General features: G+C 37.7%; 1 protein-coding gene across 8 annotated transcripts in view; it reads right to left on the bottom strand.

The window, feature by feature from the left end:
* The window catches only part of DYNC2H1 (dynein cytoplasmic 2 heavy chain 1), a 341,068-nt gene that overhangs the window by 21,162 nt on the left and 294,621 nt on the right, over positions 1 to 25,285 (bottom strand). For 7 of the 8 annotated variants that reach the window (XM_072821767.1, XM_072821765.1, XM_072821768.1 and 4 more), the window contains 3 exons: positions 19,644 to 19,753; positions 18,640 to 18,721; positions 4,888 to 5,004 (listed from right to left, as the gene is read on the bottom strand). In XM_072821767.1, coding sequence (XP_072677868.1) covers positions 4,888 to 5,004; positions 18,640 to 18,721; positions 19,644 to 19,753 — 309 coding nt within the window. Of the gene's footprint in view, positions 1 to 4,887; positions 5,005 to 17,638; positions 17,730 to 18,639; positions 18,722 to 19,643; positions 19,754 to 25,285 lie in introns of those variants that run through there. The other variant, XR_012028538.1, reaches the window with a different exon arrangement.

The raw sequence follows: 25,285 nt of genomic DNA, 5'->3' as shown, positions 1-25,285 counted from the left end.
GGCGCCTGCCTTTGGCCCAGGGCGCGATCCTGGAGACCCGGGATCGAATCCCACATTGGGCTCCCGGTGCATGGAGCCTGCTTCTCCCTCTGACTGTGTCTCTGCCTCTCTCTCTCTGTAACTATCATAAATAAATAAAAATTTAAAAAAATTTAAAAGAAATGTTGAAATGACTTCTTTAAGGGGAAAAGGAAGTGGCTATAATCAGACAAAACCTGAATGAAAGAGATTTTATCAATGATAGCAAACATACAGCAATGATAATAGAGCAATCACATAAAAAGCTAGTATGAAGGTGAAAAAAAGTAGTAATTATCTTAGAAATTAAGGAACATCAAAAATATATAAAATATGACATCATACACATAAAACATCAAAGGGCTGAGTAAAAATGAAATTATTTTAGAATATGCTCAAACTTTATGTAACCATCAACACAATACAGACTGCTATCCACTTAGGATCCTGTATATGAACCTCATGGTAACTGCAAAATGAAAACATTCAACAGATACACAAAAAATAAAGGGAAAGTCAAATTAACACTCTGGAAAGTCCTTTGTCACAAGGACACAAGGAAATAGAGGATGAAAGAAACAAGAAAGAACTACAAATACAACCAGAAAATGATGATAATAATGTCCTGCCATTTTGTTCAATAATTACTTTATATGGAAATGGTTCAAATGCTCCAATCAAAAGACACAGGGTGAATGAATGGATAGTGAAAGAAGACCCATCTCTACGCTGCCCTGTGGAAGACTCACTCTAGACCCCACGACATATACACACTGAAAATGGAGAGAAAAACACAATCCACGAAAATAGAAGTAGGAAAAACTCCAAGGTAGTGACATGTATGTCAGACAAAACAGACTTTAAAACAGATTGTAGAAGACAAAGGAGGGTGCTGCACAATGATAACAAGATCAGTCTAACAAGAGCATATAACAATAGTGACTATGTGCCCAATACTCAAACACTAAATACAAAGCAAACATGAGCAGATACAACACAATAATAGTTGGGAACATCAGCACACCACTTACATCAATGGAGAGATCATCCAGGCAGAAAACAAATAAAACCATTTCTTTGTATGACATGTAAGACCAGATATATACAGACCATTCCATGCAAAAACAACAGAAAACATTCTTTTCAAGTGGGCATGAAGTTTTCTCTATAAGAGATCAACTATTAGTCAACAAAATAAGTCTATTGACGAGTGAAATCATATCAAGTTTATTTTCTGAATTATACGAAAAAGTTTGAAAAAAACACAAACAGGTAGAAGCTAAGTCGCATGCTACTTAGGAGTCAATGAAGAAATCTAAAAGGAATAAAAAAAACCCATGGGAACAAATGAAAATTACAGTACAAAAACATCTGCACACAACCAAAGCAGTTCTAAAAAAGGGTAATTAAAGTGATGCAGGCCTACCTCAAGAAACAAGAGAAACCTCAAACCATCTAACTTTACACCTAAAGGAATGGAAAAAAAAAAAACAAAACAAAAAACCTAAGTTAGTAGAAAGAAGAAAAAATAAAGGTGAGAGTAGAAATATATGAAATAAAGACTAAAAAATTTAGAAAAGATCAATGAAACCAAGAGCTAGTTCTTTAAAAAGATGAACAAGATTGATATATCTTTAGCAAGACTCATCAAGAGAAAAAGAGAGGACCCAAATATATAAAATCAAAGGACTATATAATACTGCTATGAAAAATTATATGCCAACAAATTGGACAATCTAGAAGAAATGGAGAGATTCCCAGAAACATCAAATCTTCTAAGAATGAATCAAGAAGTAGAAAATCTGAACAGACTGTGTGCTCATAATGAAATTGAATTAGTAATCCATAAAGCTCCCAACAAACAAAAGTCCAGGGCCTGATAGCCTCTCATGTAAATTCTACCAAACATTTATATAAGATTTAATATCCTCCCCGAACTATCACAAAAAATCAAAGAGGAAGGAAAGCTTTCCAATTCATTCTATGAAACCACCATAACCCTGATACCAAAATCAGACAAAGCCACTACAAAAAAAGAGAACTACAGGCCAATATCCCCAAAGAATATAGATGCAGAAATCCTTAACAAAATGCTAGCAAATGACATTCAGCAAACAATACAGTATAAGGATCATTCACCAATCAAGTGGGATATATTCTGGGGATGTGATCTGCATACACCACATTAACAAAATGAAGGCTAAAAATCATGTGATCATCTCAATAGATGCAGAAAAAGCAAAGAAATTCAACATCCATTCATGAAAAAAACCTCTCAACAAAAGGGGCTTGTTTAGAGGGAACATACCTCAACATAATAAAGACCTTGTAGGACCAACCCACAGCTAATATTAGACTCAATGGTGAGTAACAGGGTTTTCCCTCTAAGATTAGGGACAGGGCAAGAAGTCTACTACTGCCACATTTATTCAAAGTAATACTGGAAGTCCTAAACATAACAACCAGACAAGAGAAACAAATGGCATCCAACATGGTAAAGAAGTAAAGCTGTCAATGTTGGCAGATGACATGGATGCTACAGATAGAAAACCCTAAAGACTCTACAAAAAAAATAAATAAGTAAATAAATAAATAAATAAAATAAATGAATTCAGCAAAGTTGCAAGATACAAAATGAATATACAGAAGTCTGTAGCATTTCTATGGACTAATAACTAAGTAGCAGAGAAACTTAGGAAATAATTGCACTTATAATTGTACCAAAATGAAAGAAATACCCAGGAAAAACTTAACCAAAAAGGTGAAATATGAGTAATCAAAAACGATAGAGCTCTGATGAAAGAAATTCAGGAGAACACAAACAAATGTAAATATATACCAGATTCATGGATTGGAAAAATATTGTTAAAATGCCCACACTATTCAAAGTAATCTGCAGATGCAATGCAATCCCTATTACCCATAGTATTTTTCATAGAACTAGAACAAACAATCCTAAAATTCGTATGGAGCCATAAAAGACACTAAATAGCCAAAGCAATCTTGAGAAAGAAGAACCAAGTTGAAGGTGTCACAATTCCAGATTTCAAGATATACCACCAAAGCTGTAGTAATCAGAACAGTATGGTACTAACACAAGGAGACAAACAGATCAAGAACAGACAGCCCAGAAATAAGCCTACGCTCGCATGAAAGAGGATACAGGAATACACAATTTAAAAATGATTATCTTTTCAACAAATGGTGCTGGGAAAACTACTACCTACAAAAGAATGAAACTGGACTACTTTCTTACACATACACAAAAATAAAATGGGTTAAAAACTTAAATGTGAGACCTGATACCATATAACTCCTAGAAGCAAACACAGGCAGTAAGATCTTTGTTATGAGTCTTAGCAACATTTTTCTAGGTATGTCTCCTCTGGCAAGGGAAACAAAGTAAAAAGTGAACTACTGGAACTACACCAAAATAAAAAGATTCTGCACAGCAAATAAAACTATCAACACAACAAAAAGGCAGCCTACTGAATGAAAGAAGATATTTGCAATGATATATCTGATAAGGGATTCATACCCAAAATATACAAAGAAACTCTACAGCTCAATCCCTGAAAAACAAATGATCTGATTAAAGAATAGGTAGAGGACCTGAGTAGATATTTTCCAAGAAAACATACAAATGGCAACAGACACATGAAAAGATGCTCAATGTTACTGTCATCAAATAATTGCAAATCAAAGAAGCACAATGAGAGATTACCTCACACCTGTCAGAATGGTTAGTATAAAAAAGATGAGCAATAACAAGTGCTGATGAGGATGTGGAAAAAAGGAACCTTTGTTCACTATTGCTGGGAATAATGCACACTGGTGCAGCCACTGTGGAAAATAGTAATGATGTTACCTAAAAAATTAAAAGTAGAAATATTATAACTTTTCAGCAATTCCACTTCTACATATTTACTCAAGAACAAAAACACTAACTTGAAAAGACACATACTTCCTGTTTATTATTGCATTCTTTACAACACCATGACACAGATGCAGCAACACTGTCTACTGACAGCACAGCAGATGGATAGTGCTTCTTGTATACACACACAGCCACAAAAAAGAGTAACACCTTGCCACTTGTGACAATATGGATAAAGTGTGAGGGTGTTATGATAAGTGAAGTCAGGTAGAGAAAGACAAACACCATATGATTTGATCTCTATGTGGAATCTAAGAAACAAAGCAAATGAACCAATAAAACAATATAGAAACAGACCCCTAAATACAGAAAACAATCTGGTGGTTGGCGGAGGGTGGGGGGTGGAGGGATGGGCAAGATGAGTGAAGGGAGCAGTGGGTCCAGCCCTCAGCTATGGAATGAGTCGTGGGGATGAATGTGACAGCAAAGGAGATGGAGTCAACAGTGATGTGACAGTGCCCTAGGGGCAGGTGGCAGCTCTAACCGTGGTGGGCATAGGTCACCTTGTGGCACATCCAAAACTGACCTGACACTATGTACCAACTATACTCGAATTAGAAAAAAAAAGAAAAAAAAGAAAGAAAAGAAAAAGAAAAAGACCTGTTTTCTTCATCTACCTATTCCCAGCAGAGGGCCACAGTACAACAGGTGTGTATTAGCCTGTCCACACTGTCGATTTCTGCATGGCTAATACATAATACTTGGTAACCCATATTACCATTAAAGGCTTTTGCTCTTAGCAGGGTATATATACATTACTTAGAAATTGAAAACTATAATGCTATTCTTTCCATAACAAAGATTTTAAAACGTCCCATACATTTAAACATTATAAAAGACACTATAAATTTGTTCAAATGCAGGTGAGATTAGAAAGTAAACAAAAAATACCTAGGCCGAGACTATTGATCCCGAAGGCAGGGCTGCCTTACCTGGGGAATCCAGCCAACACAGCAAGGGAGAACTGGTGACACACTTGGAGAATCGTGGTGGTTTTCAGAGAGCCGGCTCCCGTCAAAACTGCAGCCTTCCAGAAGCAAGCCGCCCATCTGTCATGGAAATAAGCAGACCTCTGAAATCTACATTCAAGTCAGGAGTTGAAATGTCAGGAGTTACTATGTCCTATCTCAGGAGGAAAGGCAACACATTCCATTGTGACAGTGTATGCCAAGCTTTCTGAGAACAAAGATGATGGCATTTAATCCAAGAACAAAAAAGGTAAAGACCTGCACCACTGTTCACGGTGATCTTGCCACAGATAGAATTCTCAATTTTAGCATATACTTTTTTGTCTGTGTCTATTTATTTAGCAGATAGTTTAGGAATACTTAATATGTCATTAGTTACAGCTACAGGCATGTTGGTATTAGATTAGTAGAAGCATAATAGAAAATGCCAAAAAGTTAGTCTTTCTTCAACAGGGTGAAAAAGCATAATTAAAGAAGAATGTGTGTTCCCTGCTTGGAGTTTTGACATCCTTTTTTAAGGAACAGAACAAAGCTCAGAAAATTGAATGCAAATGATCTGTGACATGCTGTGCAGGGCTGAAAGAATAATAAAAAAGAGTTAATCTCTTTTTCTAGATTGACTTTGGTGTACATTCAGGGAATTATGAAAATAAAAATATAACTATTTTGATAATATTAGTTTCATATTTATTCTGTAAAAGTATTCATTTAGTTTCTAAGTGTTACTCTAACCTGAGTTTATCTAAAGGCAACAAAAGTCAAGTCAGTACTTTGTATTTCGAGCCACATCTATAGTCTCATAATGTGAACTTGTGTAGAATATACAGAACAATCTTTTTTAAAAAAGAGTTTTAAAAAATATTTTATTTATTTTTTTGAGAGAGAGCATGAGCAGGGGGAGGGGCAGAGGGAGAAGCACTCAGGGGAGCCCTGAGCAGGAGCTCAATTCTAGGATGCCAGGATCATGACCTGAGCTGAAGGCAGATGCTCAACCAACTGAGCCACTCAGATACACCAAGATTTATTGTAGAGAGAGTGAACATTTGAGTAGTGGAGAGGGTCGGGCAGGGAAGGGAGAGAATCTCAAGCAGACTCCATGCTGGATGTGGAACCTGGCATGGGGCTTGATCTCACAACCATTTGACATCATGACCTGAGCTGAAACCAAGAGTCAGATGGTTAACTGATTGCCCTGCCCAGGTGCCCCCAATACAGAACAATCTTATAAATATTACATAGTACTTTAAGGTTTTATCATGCTCAATAGAAGTGCTATAGAATTGAGATGATGGAAGACTTACTATAATTTAGCTGAGGATGAGTTTTAGGCTGTGGTATAGGTGTGAGAAGGTACTAGTAGATATGCCTTGACAAATAATTTTGAATAGCTAATTTTGCAGTAAGGTTGCTGTACCATAGAAAAGATAAGCAGCCTGTTTGTTAGTGAGAGAGCTGGTATAAAAATAGAATTACTGAATACCTAAGTTTAACACTCTATTACAGCACTGACATAATGATATTCAGGCCACTTTGTTGGTAAAGCAAGTTGGCCTTGAAAAAATGCTAAAATTTAGAGAGTTATCTGCTAATTTCACTGCTAACCTCTCTAGGTAAGACAGTTCTTTTAGGGCCTCTTCTAGAAATTCCATCAAGTTTCAAGCTTAATTTGTCTGCCTGCAAATTTGTAAACGTAGTTCTTGCTGAGAATGCCACAACTTTACTATGTACTATGGTCTGTAGTTTTTCCACTGTTCTTCATCTTCATTAAATGATAATATTAAGTGCTATTTGTACTTATTTATGAATGCATACTTCATACTGTCTAATAAAAGTTTGTCAGAAGTCTATTTTAGCCATTAATGCTTTATTGTGCAGCACACATCTCTCTTGGATGCAAAAAAATAATTTTTTTTTTAAGATTTTATTTATTTGAGAGAGAGAGCGAGCGAGCATGCAAGCAGGGGGGAGGGGCAGAGGGAGAAGCAGACTCCCCACGGAGCAGGGAGCCCGATGCGGGACTCGATCCCAGGACTCCAGGATCATGACCTGACCTGCAGACAGCATTTAAGCCACTGAGCCACCCAGGTACCCCTCAAAGAAATATTATTAATAATTACTGAGATCAGAGATCACTTGTTTACATTATATTAAAAAAGCTGCATCCCTGAGGCTGCCTTCTCCCAACATCTGCGCAAATGCACTGTTTGAGTGAAACCCAGTGTTCAGTGAAAGGGGTCTAAATATACATGTCCTTTTATTATATGACTTTCTTTAATTACTCTTGCTTATAAATACCTGGCTTTCGATTTAATAGAAGAAACAGAAAATCATTAAACCAGAGAAAAAATCTGCACCAAATGTTATTTTACACTTGAATCTCTGATTGAAAACAGGCAACTGGAGAAGTAAATTAAACACACACACACACACACACACACACACACACACACACACACCTGGTTTTGTTCACAGTTTCAAAACCATGTAAGGGTTAGTGCAAACGAGGCTGACCATAATTATGTAAGTTTACTCCAAATACTAACTACCAAATCTACTTGGAAAGGGCTACTCATAAGATCTTAGAGAACTCTTAGCTTCTTACTTCAAAAGGGGCTAGCAACAGTTCACTAAAAAACAGTAGTAAAAGCCATTAGTTTCATATATGATGCTGAGTTTCTTAAATACTTCTGATTTGAACTTAAATTTATCTTGGATTTCATGGTGAATTTGATATTAAAACCTGAATTTTATTTTGATAAGTTATATGGCATTATTTATCATAAACCCCCTTTTAAAAATAAAAATATATCATGCAGAAAAATATTTTTTAAATGTATATGTTCCCACCACTCAGTATTATTAGACTTTAACACACAGCCATATTTATCCCATATTTCTAAGCACATAAACCATAATAGATGTAGTTGAGGTCCTCTCTATATACTTTGCCTTTCCCATTCTTCTGCCCTCACCAGACCACATCATTATCTGGAATTTACCTTTATCTAATTGCTAAATACGGAGGTACCCACAAGCAATCAATAGTGTTTTTTCATGTTACCAAACTGTAGATAAAGGGTAACACACTTATACACCATTTTCAACCCTATCTTTTCCTTTGTCATTGGTCCAGGAACATCCAGCCTGATCTTTCATCTTGAACACCTGCAAAATGTTTGTTGTATTAACATACGACAAATTATTTATGCTTTTGCTGATGAACATCTAAGTCATGTCTGATGGCTTACTATCATACCACTCCAATAAACATTATGGTACACATGTCTTCAAACACATCACCACAAATTTTTCCACAGACTGATCACAATTTTACTTAACACCATCAAACTGTTCCCCCAAATCACACTAATCATCTGTGGCTTATTGTCCCATATGGGATTTACGTTATGCCACATGCTGGCTAATACTTGGTCTGCTGACACTTAAAAATTATGCCAATATATAGTATCTATAGTATCAAATTTTGAATTTCATTTCATTTCCTGATTACTAGTGAAAACAAGTATTTTATGCTTATTAGCTATTTCTGCTTGACCTTCATATAAGTTGCCTGCTAAAATCCTTGGCCTATTTTCTCTTTTCCCTACTGAGATTTTTTTTTTTCAAGAAACTGATTTGTGGAGAGAGCTTGGCAAGATGAAGTTGGAGCTCATCTCCTCCCTGGAGGCACCAAACCACAACTACAGAAAATGTTACTCTCTGAAAATGAGGAGACAACTAGCAGAAATGCTCTTTTGCAGTTTAAGACATGAAGGAAAAGTCACATGGAGCAGGGCAGGAGGGGCAGAAATGCAGTCAGGGGCCAAACTTCTGGTGCAGTAACCACAGGTGGGCAGATATCACGTGGGTGCAGAGGTCCTCCGTGACAGTGAGACCAAGCCCCACATCAGGCACCGCCCCCTAGGAATCTGTACTGGAAATATGAGACCCTAAAACTCCTGACTTTGAAAATCAGTGGGGCTTAACTGGGAGAAGCAGAGGGGGACAGGGAAGAAAGACTCCCATCTAAAGCGCCAGCACACAATATCACATGAGAGCCAGCACAGAGGCAGCAGCATGAGAGGTGTGTGGCATATAGGGCAAGCAAATTTGCTGACTAATTTTAGAGCATGTGTTGCAGAAGCATGAATCGGTAGACTTTCTCCAGAGACAGAAATTCTTGTGGCGGCCATTTTTCTTGCCCTCCATCTGTCAAGTTGGCCCAATACTAGTAGAAGCCAGTTTTGATACTCTCTTCTACCTTGGTAGCTGTGCTTGCCTCACCCTGGCATTGCCCTGCAGACCAGTCCTGGCAGTGACTAGTCCAAAGTTGCTGCCACCTTGCCAGCCCCAGGTGGGTGGTCTCAATTGGGACTGGCAGCCCCCAAAGTCACTATTGCCCTGCTACACCTGGTGCTCACCCTGGCCAGGACCAGAGCCATTTGAAAGTGACTTCTGCCATATGTAGGATACGGTGGGAGGGAGGAGGGACCCAGCCCCCACCAGCAGCATGGCTGCAACAACTGCAGACAAATCTCTCAGCCAGCTGCACCAGTGTTCACCATACCCACAGCATGCTTGCAACAGTTGCTGGCAGGCCTCTCAAACAGCCATTCTATAGGCAAGTCCTGCTGACCATGCCATGCATTGAATAGTCATAGTCAGACATTGCAGCCAGAAGCACTGGTGGCCAGGCCTATCCATCAGCACATCACAAAGTCATGACAGGAAGGTACTTGTAGCCCACATGGTGGACACCACTGGAGAGACTGATTCTGGTGACAAGGAGGATTGCACTTCTGAGCTACATAGGATGTCTTTTACATAAGGCCTCTAACATCAAGACTGGGATGGACACATAGCTGATCTACATAATACAAAGAAACAAAAATGGAGAGTCAGATAAAATGAGGAGATAAATATGTTCCAAAAGAAAGAATAACAAAACCCCAGAAAAAGCACTACATGAAACACAGATAAACACTTTACCTGATAAAGAGTTCAAAGTAAAAGTGATAAAGTTACTCACTGGACTTGAGAGAGGAGTAGAAGAATTCAGTGAAAACTTGAAAGAGATTGAAAACATAAAAAAAGATTTAAAAAAAGAAAATGTAAAAAAAAAATCAGAACTGAAGAATACAACAATGAAGTGAAAAATACACTAATAGGAATCAACAACAGATCAGAAGATGCAGAATGGATAAGTAACCTGGAAGACAGGGTAGTAGAAACCATCCAAGCTAAACAGCAAAAAGAAAAAAAATCTAAAAAAAAAAAAAATGAGAGTAAGAGAAGAGATCTCTGGGACAACATCAAGCACACTAACATTTCACAATATAGGGTTCCAGAAGAAAAGAAAGAGAAAGGGGAAAATTTGAAGAAATAATAGTTGAAAAGTTTCCTAGTGTGCAGAACAAAAAACACAGATTCATGGAGTTCAGAGAGCCCCAAATAAGATGAGCCCAGGAAGGTCTACGCTAAGACACCCTATAATTTACATGTCAGATTTTAACTACCAGACAACTTTAAATGCAGGAAGGGAAAGGCAAGTAGTTACATATAAGGCTTGTAAGGCTATCAGATTATTTTTCAGCAGAAACTTTGTAGGCCAGTAAGTAGTAGCATGATATATTCAAAATGCTGGGGTGGGGGGTATAAAACAGCAACAACCACCTTCAGCCAAGAATACATGACAAAGTTATCTTTCAGAATTGAAGGACAGATAGTTCACAGACACATGAAGTTACAGGAGTTAATCACCACTAAGCAGCCTTGCAAGAGATATTAGAGGCAGGTGCCCGGGTAGCTCAGTTCCTTAAGTGGCCAACTCTTGACTTCAGCTCAGGTCTTAATCTTGGGGTCGTTTGAGCTCCTCATTATGCTCTGTACTCAGAGGGGAGTCTGCTTGAGGATTCTCTCTCTCCCTCTTCCTCTGCTCCTCCCCACCTGGGCTCCCTTTCTCTCTCAAATAAATAAGTAAATCTTTTTAAAAAACAAACAAGAAATGTTAAAGGGACTTGTTTAAAAGAAAGAAAAAGGCCAAGACTAGAAGAAAATGTTAAAGGAGCAATTTCACTGGTAAAATCAAACATATTGTCAAGAAAGTAGATCAATCACTTATAAAGCTAGTATGAAGGTTGAAAAACAAAAGAAGTAAAATCAATCATATCTACAAAAATAAGTGCAGGGATACACAAAATAAAAAATATTACACCATATATAAAAATCAAAGATGAGGAGCAAAAGTGTAGTGCTTTGAGAATGTGTTTTAACTTAACTGACCGTCAACTTAATACAGACTGCCATAAACATGTCATATAAGAACTTCATGGCAACCACAAACTAAAAATGTTTAACAGATACACAAGGAGTAAAGAGAAAATTAAGTCAAGCATAGCACTACAGAAAATCATCAAAAGAAAGTAAGAGAAGAAGAAAGGAACTAGTTAACTAGAAAACAATTAACAAAATGATAGTAAGTAGGCACCTATAAATAATTAGATGTAAGCAGACTAAATACTCTAATCCAAAGGCATTGGGTGACTGGATGGATAAACACCCTCTTCCCCAACCAAGACCCATCTACATGGTGCCTACAAGAGACTAATTTCAGACGTAAAGACACATACACTGAACGTGAAGGTATGGAAAAAGATATTTCATACAAATGAAGATGGAAAAAAAAACTCAGGGCAGAATAACTTATATCAGACCAAAAAAGGCTTTTTTTTTTTTTTTAAGATTTACTTATTTTAGAGAGAGAAAGAGAGAGCATGAGTGGGAAGGGCAGAGAGAGAGTTGGGGGGGAGAATCTCAAGCAGGGTCCATACTGAGTGTGGAATCCAAGGCAGGACTTACTCTCACGACCCTGAGATCATGACCTGAGCTGAAACCAAAAGTCAGATGCTTAACTGATTGTATCATCCAGGTGCCCTGGGACAAAACAGGCTTTAAAAAAGACTGTAAGAAAAGAGGGGTATTACATAATGATAAAAGGATCAATCCAACAAGAGGACACAACTGTAAATATTAATGCACCTAACATAGGAGCACCTAGATATATAAAACAAATAACAGACATAAAAAAATTGACAGTAATACAATATAGTAGGGTTTTTGGCACCTACATTTATGGAAGGATCATATGCACACAGAAAAATTAGTAAAACAGTGGCTTTGAACCACATATTCAACCAGATGGACTTAACAGATATGTATGAACATTACATCCAAAAACAGAATACACATTCTTTTCCACTGCACATGGAACATTCTCCAAGACAGATCACATATTCGACCACAAAACAAGCCCACAAGAAGTGTTAGAAGACTGAATCATACCAAGTATCCTCTCTGATCAAAATGGTATGAAACTAGAAACCAATTACAAGAAAGCACACACACACGGAGGCTACACAATGTGCTACTAAACCACCAATGAGTCAATGAACAAATAAAAGAGCAAACTGAAAAACTACCTTCAGACCAATGAAAATGGAAACAAATAGTTCAAAATCTTTAGGATGCAGCAAAAGCAGTCCTAATAGTCAAATTTATAAAAATAACAGGCCTCCCTCAAGAAACAAGAAAAATCACAAATAAACCATTCAAATCTACAATTACACATTCTTCTCAAATGCACATGGAACTTTCTCCAGAATAGATCACATACTGGGTCACAAATCAGGTCTGAACTGATACCAAAAGATTGGGATCGTCTCCTGCGTATTCTCAGGTCATAATGCCTTAAAATTAGAACTAAATCACAAGAAGTTTGGAAAGATTTCAAACATGTGGAGGTTAAGGACCATACTGCTAAAAGATGAAAGGGTCAACCAGGAAATTAAGGAAGAATTAAAAAGATTCATGGAAACTAATGAGAATGAAGATACAACCATTCAAAATCTTTGGGATAGAGCAAAAGCAGTCCTGAGGGGGAAATACATCACAATACAAGCATCCCTCCAAAAACTGGAAAGAACTCAAATACAAAAGCTAACCTTGCACCTAAAGGAGTTGGAGAAAAAACAGCAAATAGATCCTACACCCAGCAGAGGAAGAGAGTTAAGAAAGATTCGAGCAGAACTCAACGAAATCGAGACCAGAAGAACTGTGGAACAGATCAACAAAACCAGGAGTTGGTTCTTTGAAAGAATTAATAAGATAGATAAACCATGAGCCAGCCTTATTAAAAAGAAGAGAGAGAAGACTCAAATTAATAAAATCATGAATGAGAAAGGAGAGATCACTACCAACACCAAGGAAATGCAAACGATTTTAAAAACATATTATGAACAGCTATACGCCAATAAATTAGGCAATCTAGAAGAAATGGACATATTTCTGGAAAGCCACAAACTACCAAAACTGGAACAGGAAGAAATAGAAAACCTGAACAGGCCAATAACCAGGGAGGAAATTGAAGCAGTCATCAAAAACCTCCCAAAACACAAAAGTCCAGGGCCAGATGGCTTCCCAGGGGAATTCTATCAAACGTTTAAAGAAGAAATCATACCTATTCTCCTAAAGCTGTTTGGAAAGATAGAAAGAGATGGAGTACTTCCAAATTCATTCTATGAGGCCAGCATCACCTTAATTCCAAAACCAGACAAAGACCCCACCAAAAAAGAGAATTATAGACCAATATCCCTGATGAACATGGATGCAAAAATTCTCAACAAGATACTAGCCAATAGGATCCAACAGTACATTAAGAAAATTATTCACCATGACCAAGTAGGATTTATTCCTGGGACGCAAGGCTGGTTCAACACTCGTAAAACAATCAGTGTGATTCATCATATCAGCAAGAGAAAAACCAAGAACCATATGATCCTCTCATTAGATGCAGAGAAAGCATTTGACAAAATACAGCATCCATTCCTGATCAAAATTCTTCAGAGTGTAGGGATAGAGGGAACATTCCTCAACATCTTAAAAGCCATATACGAAAAGCCCACAGCAAATATCATTCTCAATGGGGAAGCACTGGGAGCCTTTCCCCTAAGATCAGGAACAAGACAGGGATGTCCACCCTCACCACTGCTATTCAACATAGTACTGGAAGTCCTAGCCTCAGCAATAAGACAACAAAAAGACATTAAAGGCATTCAAATTGGCAAAGAAGAAGTCAAACTCTTCCCTCTTCGCCGATAACAATAAATCTTCTGAAAGAAAATATAGGCTGTAAACTCTTGGACATTAGCTTTATTAGCAACATTTTTCTTGACCTGTAAACTCAGACTATGGAAACACAAGCAAAAAATATACTATTGGGACCACATCAAACTAAAACACTTTTCCACAGTGACAGAAACCATTAACAAAATGAAAAGGTAACCTGCTGAATGGGAGAACATATTTGCAAATGATATTTTCAATATGGTGTTAATATACAAAGTATTTAAAGAACTTACAGAGTTCAACACCAAACACACACACATGAAACAAAGAACCTGATTAAAAATGGGCAGAGGACCTGAATAGACATTTCTTCATTCATTCATCATTCATCAACAAGGAAATGCAGTCAAAACCACAATGAGCTATCACTTCATCCAAATCAGAATGGATGGTGATTAAACGCCAAGAAATACTAAGTGTTGGAGAGGATGTAGAGAAAAGGGAATCCTCCTCCTGCACTGTTGGTGGGAATGTTACTGTGGAAAACAGTAACAAGATTCCTCAAAATATTAGATATAGAAATACCATTTATCCAATTACTCCTGTTGTTGTTGTTGTTATTATTATTATTATTATTCACTACTGGGTATTATTATTATTATTCACTACTGGGTATTTACCCCAAGAAAAAAAAAATATTGATTCAAAGAGAGACTGTACCCCTATGTTTACTGCAGCATTATTACATTAGACAAGATGTGGAAACTGTCAGTGTCCATCAGTAGGTGCATGAATATAGATATGGTCTATAAACACATTAGAGTATTATCCAGCCATTAGATAGAAGGAAGGCTTCCTAGTCATGACAACACGGCTGACCTAGAGAATATTAGGTTAAGCATGATAAATCGGACAGAAAAAGGGAAACACCAGAGGAATATACTTATAGGTAGAATCTAAAAAACAAAAGAAATGAACAAAGAAAACCAAAAACAGAATCATCCATACAGAGAACAGACTGGTGGTTGTCAGAAGGGAGGGACATGGGAGGATAAGCAAAATAAGTGAAGGGATGAAGAGGTATAAACTTCTATTTATATAATAAAGGAGTCATGGGGATGGAGAAAGTACATGATAGACTATACAGTAAGACTGTAATAACTCTATGGTAACACTTATTATGATGCTCATCACAATTTTCTATCGTATATAATTGTCAAAGCACTATGTTGTCTATTGGAAACTAATATACTGTATGTCAACTATCTTCTATTAAAAATGAAAAAAAAGTTAAAATAAGAATGTCCTAAATCTTGAGAACTTTCAACATTCAGACTAATTTTACTATTCTCCTTCTAGATTTGTTTGAAATATTTAATAAAAAATATTAAAAATAATTGAGAAAATCTTGAACACTAGAGGGATTTTAAAATTTTCTCTGGGAAACTACCTTTTCTTTCCAGAGCTACTATCCAGTAGGCTAACCACCCCACCACATGTGGCTACTGAGCACTTGAAATGTTTCTAGTCGGAAATGAGATTGCTGTAAAAATACAGATTATTTGCTGGATTTCAAGGGCTATGTACAAAGAAAAAGATCAGTTGTCCAAAGGGACAATGTGTACCATTCATAATTTAAATATATTTATTACATGTTAAGGAAATATTTTATATATATTCATGTTTAAATAAAACACAATATTAAAATTATTTCATCTACCTCTTTTAATGTAACTAATAGGAAATATGTAGTTAAAAGAAAGAAGATACAAAGTTACATGCATGGATGGGGCGCCGGGGTGGGTCAGTCGGTGGAGGTCTGCCTTCAGCTCAGGTCATGATCTCAGGGTCCTGGGATTGAGTCCTGTGTCGGGCTCCCTGCTCAGCAGGATGTCTTCTTCTCCCTCTCCCTCTGTCCCTCCCCCTGCTCCTGCTTGCAGGCTCGCGCTCTCTCTCTCTCAAATAAATAAAAGTTATTTTTAAAAATAAGTTACATGTATGGCTTGATACAGTTAAGGAAAGGAAAGGATAGTTATAGTGCAGATAGAACTGTCAACAGGTTTCTTACAAGTTTTTGAAAGCTGGGGAAGGACAGAACAGTCAATGGAACTTAGTACAGAATCCCAGCACACTGATTTTTTTCACTACACTCAATTAAAGCCATAAAGTTTCACAGAACAGAGACTCTCAAACCAGGAAATTTAAGCCAGTTCTCAACCTGCTGTATTTGATCAGCATGAGAAAATATCATTAACTTGGCAAAGCAAATTAAACAGTACAGTCAACTGAGAATTAAAAATCCTTTAAACTGGTGAAAATACAGGAAGACATTCAAAGCTGTTACTATGAGAATATGGAATAATTCAAAACCCCTGGTTGGTTCAGTCACTTAAATTCTCAAGAAAAACCTTTTTTTTTTTTTTTTAAAGATTTTGTTTATTCATGAGAGACACAGAGAGAGAGAGAGAGAGGCAGAGAGAGAAGCAGGCTCCATGCAGGGACCCCAATGCAGGACTCAATCCTGGGACTCCAGGATCATGCCCTGGGCGGAAGGCAGATAGATGCCCAATAACTGAGCCACCCAGGTGTCCCAAGAAAAAACATTTTTGTTGAACTGATTTTGTCAGGTGAGTTAGTGATCCACAGGGTGAGGCCTGTGTACCTGGCACTCAGGGTCCCATTTGTGAACAACCCCCATTGGAGGGTAACATGACCACAGGAGGGTCCCATGTGTGAACAATCCCCCACTGGAGGGTAACATGACCACAGGAGGACAGTGACATCAAGTGCTCAGTTTTACAAGTGAAAACTATCTTAAAAACATGTCTTGGGATCCCTGGGTGGTGCAGCGGTTTGGCGCCTGCCTTTGGCCCAGGGCACGATCCTGGAGACCCGGGATCGAATCCCACATCAGGCTCCCGGTGCATGGAGCCTGCTTCTCCCTCTGCCTGTCTCTGCCTCTCTCTCTCTCTCTCTCTCTATCATAAGTAAATAAAAATTTAAAAAAAATTTAATAAAAAAAAACATGTCTTAATCTGAAGGATTTAAGGAGTTGGGGTTTTTTGGCAGATTTTCCACTGCAGGGCCAGTAAACCACAGCCCGTAGCTCTCCCTCACTTGCTCCCTCGGGGGAGTATGCATCTACAGCTCCTGACTCCCTGTTCTGATGAGCACAGGTGAAACCTTACTTCCAAACATCAAGCAGTGGAATCACGGGGCAAACCCAAGTGGCTGTAGGACCACACCTAGCCCACAGGAAGGGCAGCTGGTAGGTAGCCTAGGGGCTGTGCATGCTCAGGAGGCCCTCAATGCATGTACTAAGCCTGACTGAGCAAGGCAGAGGACCCGGTATCTTGCTTTCTGTGTGTGCTGGTGTTGGTAGTAAAGGGGGCAGCCGGGGTCTCCCATGTCTGCAGGAGCAAACCCCACACAGCCATGGGCGAGACCAAGGTGGCAGGCTCACCAGGAGCCCGGTGCAGGCAGGTGCCAGTGCCGTGCTGCACAACTGCCATTGAACTAATAACACATCAATAATGGTCATGAGGAAATCTAGGAGGCCCCCACTTCAGGATCTAGAAGTCAATACACATACATGTTCTCTTAAGTAGGTCTAGAGGGTTTGAAATATTGATTGGTTTGGGGAACCACAGCCTTGCTTGAACAGGTCAGAGGCGGAATTCAATCTAGAATGGTAAGACAGACAACAAATAATATATCAATTACATGGCACCTGAGAAAGTTGTAGTGAGATGAAAACTATTAAACTGAGAACTACAACTATGTAAACAGACCTTCTGAAAAGCCAGGTGACTAAGGTTACCTAAGTTGAAGAACTACAGTCTTGCACTGATTTTATTTAATGGCTGACTTGTGTGTAACACACTCTGGAATAGCTGATGGGAGCTTCAGGGAGGGAGCACTGCTCATGTCACATCAGGTCAGCAGTCAGTGCCAACAGAGCAAGGAAGAACATCTACACCACTACTGATGCATGAGAAGGCTGGTGTCCCCAAGAACGGGTGCACCACAGATTTTTAATTTGTTTTGTCAGGAACATGCATGTGATTACCTACTGTTATTTATTATAAAAGTAATGGATTTTTAACAGGAAAGCTACCCAGGAAAAATTATGCCATCAAAGATGGCTTGACTTTTTTCTTTTTAAACACAGACAGCTTGAATTTAACACTGAACTAATATACTCACAAACTGTAAACTCCCTCAGGATAAGACGTGGTCTATTATTCATAAACTACATTTTATATATGCTTTCTTGTATAGTTAATATTCACAGAATTGAATCTTAGCACAGGAAACCTAACTGAACTTCAATATTTGTATCATTTTTTAACCAAAAGTTACATTTTTAGATATGTTGTATCCCCAAGATCCTTATTTTTGCATTAGAAAGGATTTTGTTTTGTCCACGTTGCTTCATCTTAATTTCGACTTTTCACATAGAAAATATAATCTATTTCTGTTAATCTTAAACTAAAAAGGTAAGTGTCTCTGAGACTAATTCCAAGGTCTTTATCATACTTGGTAATGTTATTACTTCTAAACATAGAGAAGCATCAGAAATCAGGACACTACCTTGATCTGCAGCTTTGCTTCTTGCAGCCGACCTTTCCATGAAGCTACAAACTTAAGGCTATCCACAGAGCAGCCTATCACCCTGTGGAGGTAAAACACCAAATGTCAAACAGAAATAATCCTCAGGAAGTCAAATACGAGGAGTAACAAATGATAAACATACCCCTACTCATTTACAACTAAAATATTTACAATGTGCAAGAATCAGATTTCTTAATGATGCCCAATATCTAAGACTTCATGCTCAGTTTGTAAAGCTAAGTCCTCGTGGGGGCAGCCTACATTCCTGACACATATGGACCATCACCCTGAAATGCAGACATATGATAAGTATTCCATAAATGTTTGTAAGTTGAACCAAAACACTGATATTTATAAAACGACCCTCAAGCACCACAAATGGAAATCCCCCAAATCAACACACAACTAAATATGGTTTAATTTTCCAAGTATCTTTTATTATATTTTATTACATTCTATTTTATTTAAAACATCAATCTATATATGATATGATTATCCAAGTGTGTTATAAAAAGAGCTTGATGTTAACTATGAAATCCTGCTCCCCCTGAGAAGCTGGTCAGCATGTCCCACAGAAGTGTCTGCAGCAAGTAAAAATGCAAAGTGGTTGCCAGGGGGTGACTTGATGTGTCTGGTGCAACTTAGAAATTACACATTTACTTTTATTTAACACTGATCTCTTTAACTATAAATAGCTCCAGTGCACCATTCCCTGCCCTGTCAAGCACGGCATATCCTGATCAATCATCAATATGTTAAAAATTAAATTTCGCCATTTTCAGTTCTAATAAAAAACATAATTAAAAGCAATTCTTTTTAAACTAAAAGTTCACCACATTAAGAAATGTCAAATATTCAGAAATAGCACAACTCCCTTAATTCAATAATAAGTTTACTCTGACAAAGAAGGGAGTGTAATCCAACGCGAAAAAAGCAGAATCACACCCTGAGGGATACACCAGTGAAGTGTTCACCTTCCTTACCTTGCTGTTTCCTGGCGAAGAGCATTGAGAAATGTGTCTGGGTGGAAGAGTTCTGACAGGTCGAGTGTATCAGAGAAAAGAGCCTGCTTCTCAGCTCTCTCCACCCAGCTCTAGAGGGGAAAAAAAATAAGACACACACCTATTTAAAACCTTTGTAAACTTGAAAGACAAATCTATTGAAGAACTGTTATATAAAAGTCATGCTCAATGAGAAAGTTATGTCATTTCCAATTGCTTTGAAATAGTGTTTGGAAAAAAAAAAGGGATTTCTACTTTATATTGTGAGGTCTATCCTAATTTTTTTTTTTTTGAGATAATATCCATCCATAATAAAAAGGCTTCCTTGCATAACCTTTTGTTGGTATGGATCCACTCGAAATAAAAAGTCTAAAATATGATAATTAATCTAACCCATAGCATCTCAGCTTGGGCTGAAACTTCTTGTGATGAGCCACTGCTCAGTGTGCTCAGAAGATGATGTGAGAACGGGACTAAGTCTGGAATCTTCAGAGCTCCCAAGTCCTAGTAATGTGAACTGAACCAGGTCCAGTTCCAGATCTGACTGCAAAGTTGCCACCTTACTGAATCAAGTATTACAGTGGAGGGCTACATCCAAGAAGAAACGATTCTTTGTTAAAAGGTGTTTTTGAACAGACTTTTCTTCTTATCTGGCATTTTAAAATCCCATTGGAGAAATAAACATCATCAAGCATGTTTTATGAGTACAACGAAGTCTTGTACAACACTGACTACATGCTTCCTTCATATTACCCAGTTCTGCTCCCACACTACTGAAAGTTAGTGTCACACTCATTTCTCAGGCCAGGATGTAGAGGCACAAGAGACAGAGTCAAGTGGCCATAACTGATCTGTTTCTCTGCACTACTCCACACACATGCTAAAGCACCTTAGGAGAAATGTAACTTACTAGTGATTCTGAGTCAGGCTGTCATCCTACAGACAGGGGGCACAGACACCGTGCCATAGTAATGTTGGCTGCTACAAACTTGCACAATTGTCATTTACTCAGCCTTTCACTTTGTATGACTTATAAAGCCTAGGAAAAGCTGTGTTTCCTGTCCTGTAACACCCCGTTATTCACCCATGCATTTACATCTGTCAGCCAGGTATAGAACAGGACAAATTAAACTGCAGAGCAATTCTGTTTGCATTAAGACCTTAATGCATTTGACTAGTCCTCCTCCCCTGTAGCAAAAATGTTCCTATGTCCCTACTACCAGTTGACAATATGCTCATTTAAAAAGCAGAAACAAAAGAGAGCTCTTTAACAAACTATGATTTCTTCTTGGATATTATCCTTTAAAACAGTAACACTTCATATAGTACCTACTTCCAATATAGAATGTTTAAATTATTCACTGTTTATTTTGTTTACTCCCTAAGAAATATTTTTATTATCTGCTTCTACTTTCATTTGCTAAACATAGCTAAAGAATTCTGCTTGCATGATCTTTTATTATAAGTAGTGTTTAATGTACACATTTTTCAAATTAATACTATCACTTCAATAATTTCTTAAATTTGAATTTTAATTAAAAAATTTCAAGAGTTGTTGCCAGTAATAGATATGCATATGTTCAAATTAATTAAAAATTAAAATGTGGCTGATCAATTCAGATTTTTTTGCCTGAATTAATAAAATTAGTAAAAAATAAAGGAAAAGCTTCTATAATACAAATGTCTTTATTAGTTTATGGCGGTGGGGGGAACTTTTTATCTGTTAAAGAAAGGCATATTTGATAAGATAAAGCTTAAGTAACAGATTCTTTTAATATGTATATTGTCTTTGAACAGCAAACTTGACAGTAAAAAATACAGTGAAGCACATTTTTAAAAACAAACTTGCACATGGATGTGTACAGCAGTTTTACTCATGACTGTCAAAACTGCGAAACAGCCAAGATGTCCTTCAGCAGGTGATAGATAAATAAACTGAAAGCAATGAACTATCAAGCTATGAAAAGACATGGAGGAACCTTAAATGCACATTAAGGTTTTCTCATTGGAAAGCCAATGAGAAATTGCTGTTACTATTACTAGAATTCCAATAGCATAACTTTCCGTAAAAGGTGAAACTATGGATACAGTAAAGACCAGCGGTCAACCAGGGTGGGGGATGAAGAGGATCAACAGACAGCACACAGAGAATTTTTAGGGCAGTGAAACTACTCTGTATGCTGCTGTAATGATGAATACGTATCATTATATATTTGTCCAAACCCACAGACTGAAATATCAAGAGCAAATCTGAAACTGTGGACACTGGGTGATTACGATCCGTCAATGTAGGCTCATCCTTGGTGAGTGATATTGATAATGGGGAAGGCAATGCATATGTGGTAGCAGACATGTATGGGAAAAGTCTGTACCTTCACCTCAATTTTGTTGTACACCTAAACCTAAAACTGTTAGTAATGGCTATTTGAAAAACAAACTCATTTTTAAGAATGGAGATAAAGACTTAATTTTTAATGATCAGCAATATGCATATATGGACTGGGCTTTCAGCAAAGTTGTAGGAGTATTAATTGAAAAATATTTTTCAGTAAATGTTTTTCTTTACTCCTGGCTATTAGCCACTTTCTTTTTAAAGGATTGGATTTGAGACTGAACAGAACACCTAAACATCTTTATGATTATGAGACTATACCTCTAATTCTTCAAATAATGTATAATAAATGTAATTAGGGAGTTAAGCAAATAAAGGGTTGAGCAAATTTCTTAACACTGCATATGTGCGTGCACGCACACACAAAAACACACACTTAGAATTATGGGAAGTAAAACTTCTTAAATGGAATGAAGCTCACAGATCATCTAGTGTAGTTCCCTTCTTAGAACATAAATGATTTTTTTGTGGTGCCTGGGTGGCTCAGTTGGTTAAGCATCTGACTCTTGATTTGAGCTCAGGTCATGATCTCAGGGTTGTGAGATCAAGCCCCATGCTTAAGATTCTGTCTTTCTCTCTCCCTCCTTCTTGCCCTACCCAAATCCCGCCCCCCCCCCCCATTTCTCTCTAAAAAGTGTTTTTTTCCCAGACAATAAGGGATGGTTTAAAATACTTCAATATTTTATCAAAAATATGCTAGTAATGAAAAAATTTATGAATTCGAATGACATGCACTCACTCACTTAAGGGAATTTACAGAAAGTAAAGACTTACTACCTTGTTAGAGGAGATAAAACATGCACAAATCACTGTGTTAACAGTATTAAATGGAGACAGTCCAAGATAGTGGCATAAGAAGATCCTGAATTTACCCCCTCCCATGGACACACAAAATCTACATGTACCTACAGAGTAATTCCTCCCGAAGAGCTGGGAACTGATTAAAGAGCTTCTGCATGGCAAACAATAAGGAGACCATACAGAAAAGGGGAGAAGGTATGGGAGAGAGGTAATGACAAGCACCTCACTCCCCATGTGAAGACCTGCAGTAGGAGGAGATCTCACTAATGGGCCAGATTTGCTCACCTGGGGGGTACACAACAAATAGGGACTAATAGGGAAGGAAGTCATTGTTAACTCTTTACCTCCAATCTTAAAGGACAACTGGTTTAAAGGGCAACTGGACTAATAGGGAAGGAAGACATTCTCAACATGATAAAGGCAATACTTGGCAGACATACAGCTAACATCATACTCAATGGTGTAATGTTGAAAGCTTTTCTTCTAAGATCAGAAACGAAAATAAGGATTTCCACTCTCCCCACTTTTGTGCAACACAGTACTACAAGTCCTGGCCATGAAATTAGGCAAGAAAAATAAATAAAAGGTGTCCAAATTGGAACAGAAGACTTAAATCTGTCACTATTTACAGATGACATGATGCTATATTTAAAAAAACCCTTAAAGATGCCAGCAAAAAAGTTAAAATTATAAATTAAGTCACAGAAAAAAAAAACATAACACCCAGAAATTTGTTGCCTTTTTATACTGAATAATGAATTCTAAGAGAAATTCAGAAAATAATCTCACAGTTATATCTAAAAGAATAAAACACCTAGGAATAAATTTAACCAAGGAGGTAAAAGATCTGTACTTTGAAAACTGTGAGACATGATCAGAGAAACTAGTTATCACTAGTTTCATTTATCACAAATGAAAGATATACCATGCTCATAGACTAGAAGAATACTGTTGAAAATGTTCATACTATCCAAAGCCATCTACAGATTCAATGCAACCCCTATAAAAACACAACAGTATATTTTCACAGAACTAGAACAAATAATTCTAAAATTTGTATAGAACAAAGACCCTAGGGGACACCTGGAGGCTCAGCAGTTGAGTGTCTGCCTTTGGCTCAGGGTCCTGGGATGGAGTCCTGCATCAGGCTCCTTGCAGGGAGCCTACTTCTCCCTCTGCCTGTGTCTCTACCTCTCTCTCTGTTTCTCTCAGGAATAAATAAAATCTTTTAAAAAAGAAAAAGAAAAAAGACCCTAAATAGCTAAAGCAATCTTGAGAAAAAAGAGCATAGCTGCAGATATCACAATCCCACACTTCAAGATATATTACAAAGCTGTAGTAGTCAAAACAGTATGGTACTGGCACAAAGATAAACACATAGGTCAATGGAACACAATAGAGGGCTCAGAAAAAAACATGCTTATAAACGTGGGATCCAGGAAATTTAACAGAATCCCCTACCCCTGGACAAGCAGAGCAGGACTGACTCTATTTTGGGCTGCACCCGCCTTGTGCTGACCTGCTTCTTACTTAGGGCACTGCCCCACCCTAATCAAAGACCAGGACACACCCTAATCCGAAATCCGGCCCAGTGATACTGCCTTGCCCTAGTCAAAGACCAGGGCATACCCTAACCGGAAATCCGGCTCAAGGGACCAGCATGACTGTGCAACTTTCTGCGTATCCCATTGGCCACTGGCCCTATAAAGTTGCTAAGCCTCTTAGTCTCAGGGTCCAAGTCCCTGCTCCACTGCGTCGGGTATACTTGGACCCAGGCTCCAGTAAACCCTCGTGTGTTTGCATCGGTGTTGGCTCCTTGGCGGTTTCTCGGATTGGCCGATCTTGGGCACAACAATATAGTCAGCTAATGGACAAAGGAGACAAGAACACACAATGGGGAAAAGACATTTCTTTAAGAAGTAGTGCTAAGGAAATTACACAGCTAACATGGAAAAGAATGAAACTGGACCACTTCCGTACACCATATGTGAAAATAAATTCATAATGGATTAAAGATTTGAATGTAAGACCCAAAACCATAAAATGCCTAAAGAAAACATAGGCAGAAGGCTCCTAGCAATGTTTTCTTGTACCAGTCTCTTCAAGCAAGGTCAACAAACGCTAAAATAAGGAAATAGAATTACACCAAATTAAAAAGCTCAGCACATTGAAAGAAATTATTAACAATGAAAAGGCAACCTACGGAAAGAGAGATCTGTACAAATCACACATCTAATAAGTGGTTTATCTTCAAAATGAATTTAAAAATGTATAACTTAGGAGGAGGGGTAAGATGGCAGAAGAGTAGGGTCCCCAAAACAACTGTCCCCACCAACTTACCTAGGTAACTTTCAAATCATCCTGAAAACCTATGAATTCAGTCTAAGATTTAAAGAGAGAACAGCTGGAACGCTACAGTGAGAAGAGTTTG

This window comes from Canis lupus, chromosome 3 (genome assembly GCF_048164855.1).
Source record: "Canis lupus baileyi chromosome 3, mCanLup2.hap1, whole genome shotgun sequence".
In the NCBI taxonomy this organism is placed as follows: Eukaryota; Metazoa; Chordata; class Mammalia; order Carnivora; family Canidae; genus Canis; species Canis lupus.
This window is presented reverse-complemented; position numbering and strand designations above follow the sequence as displayed.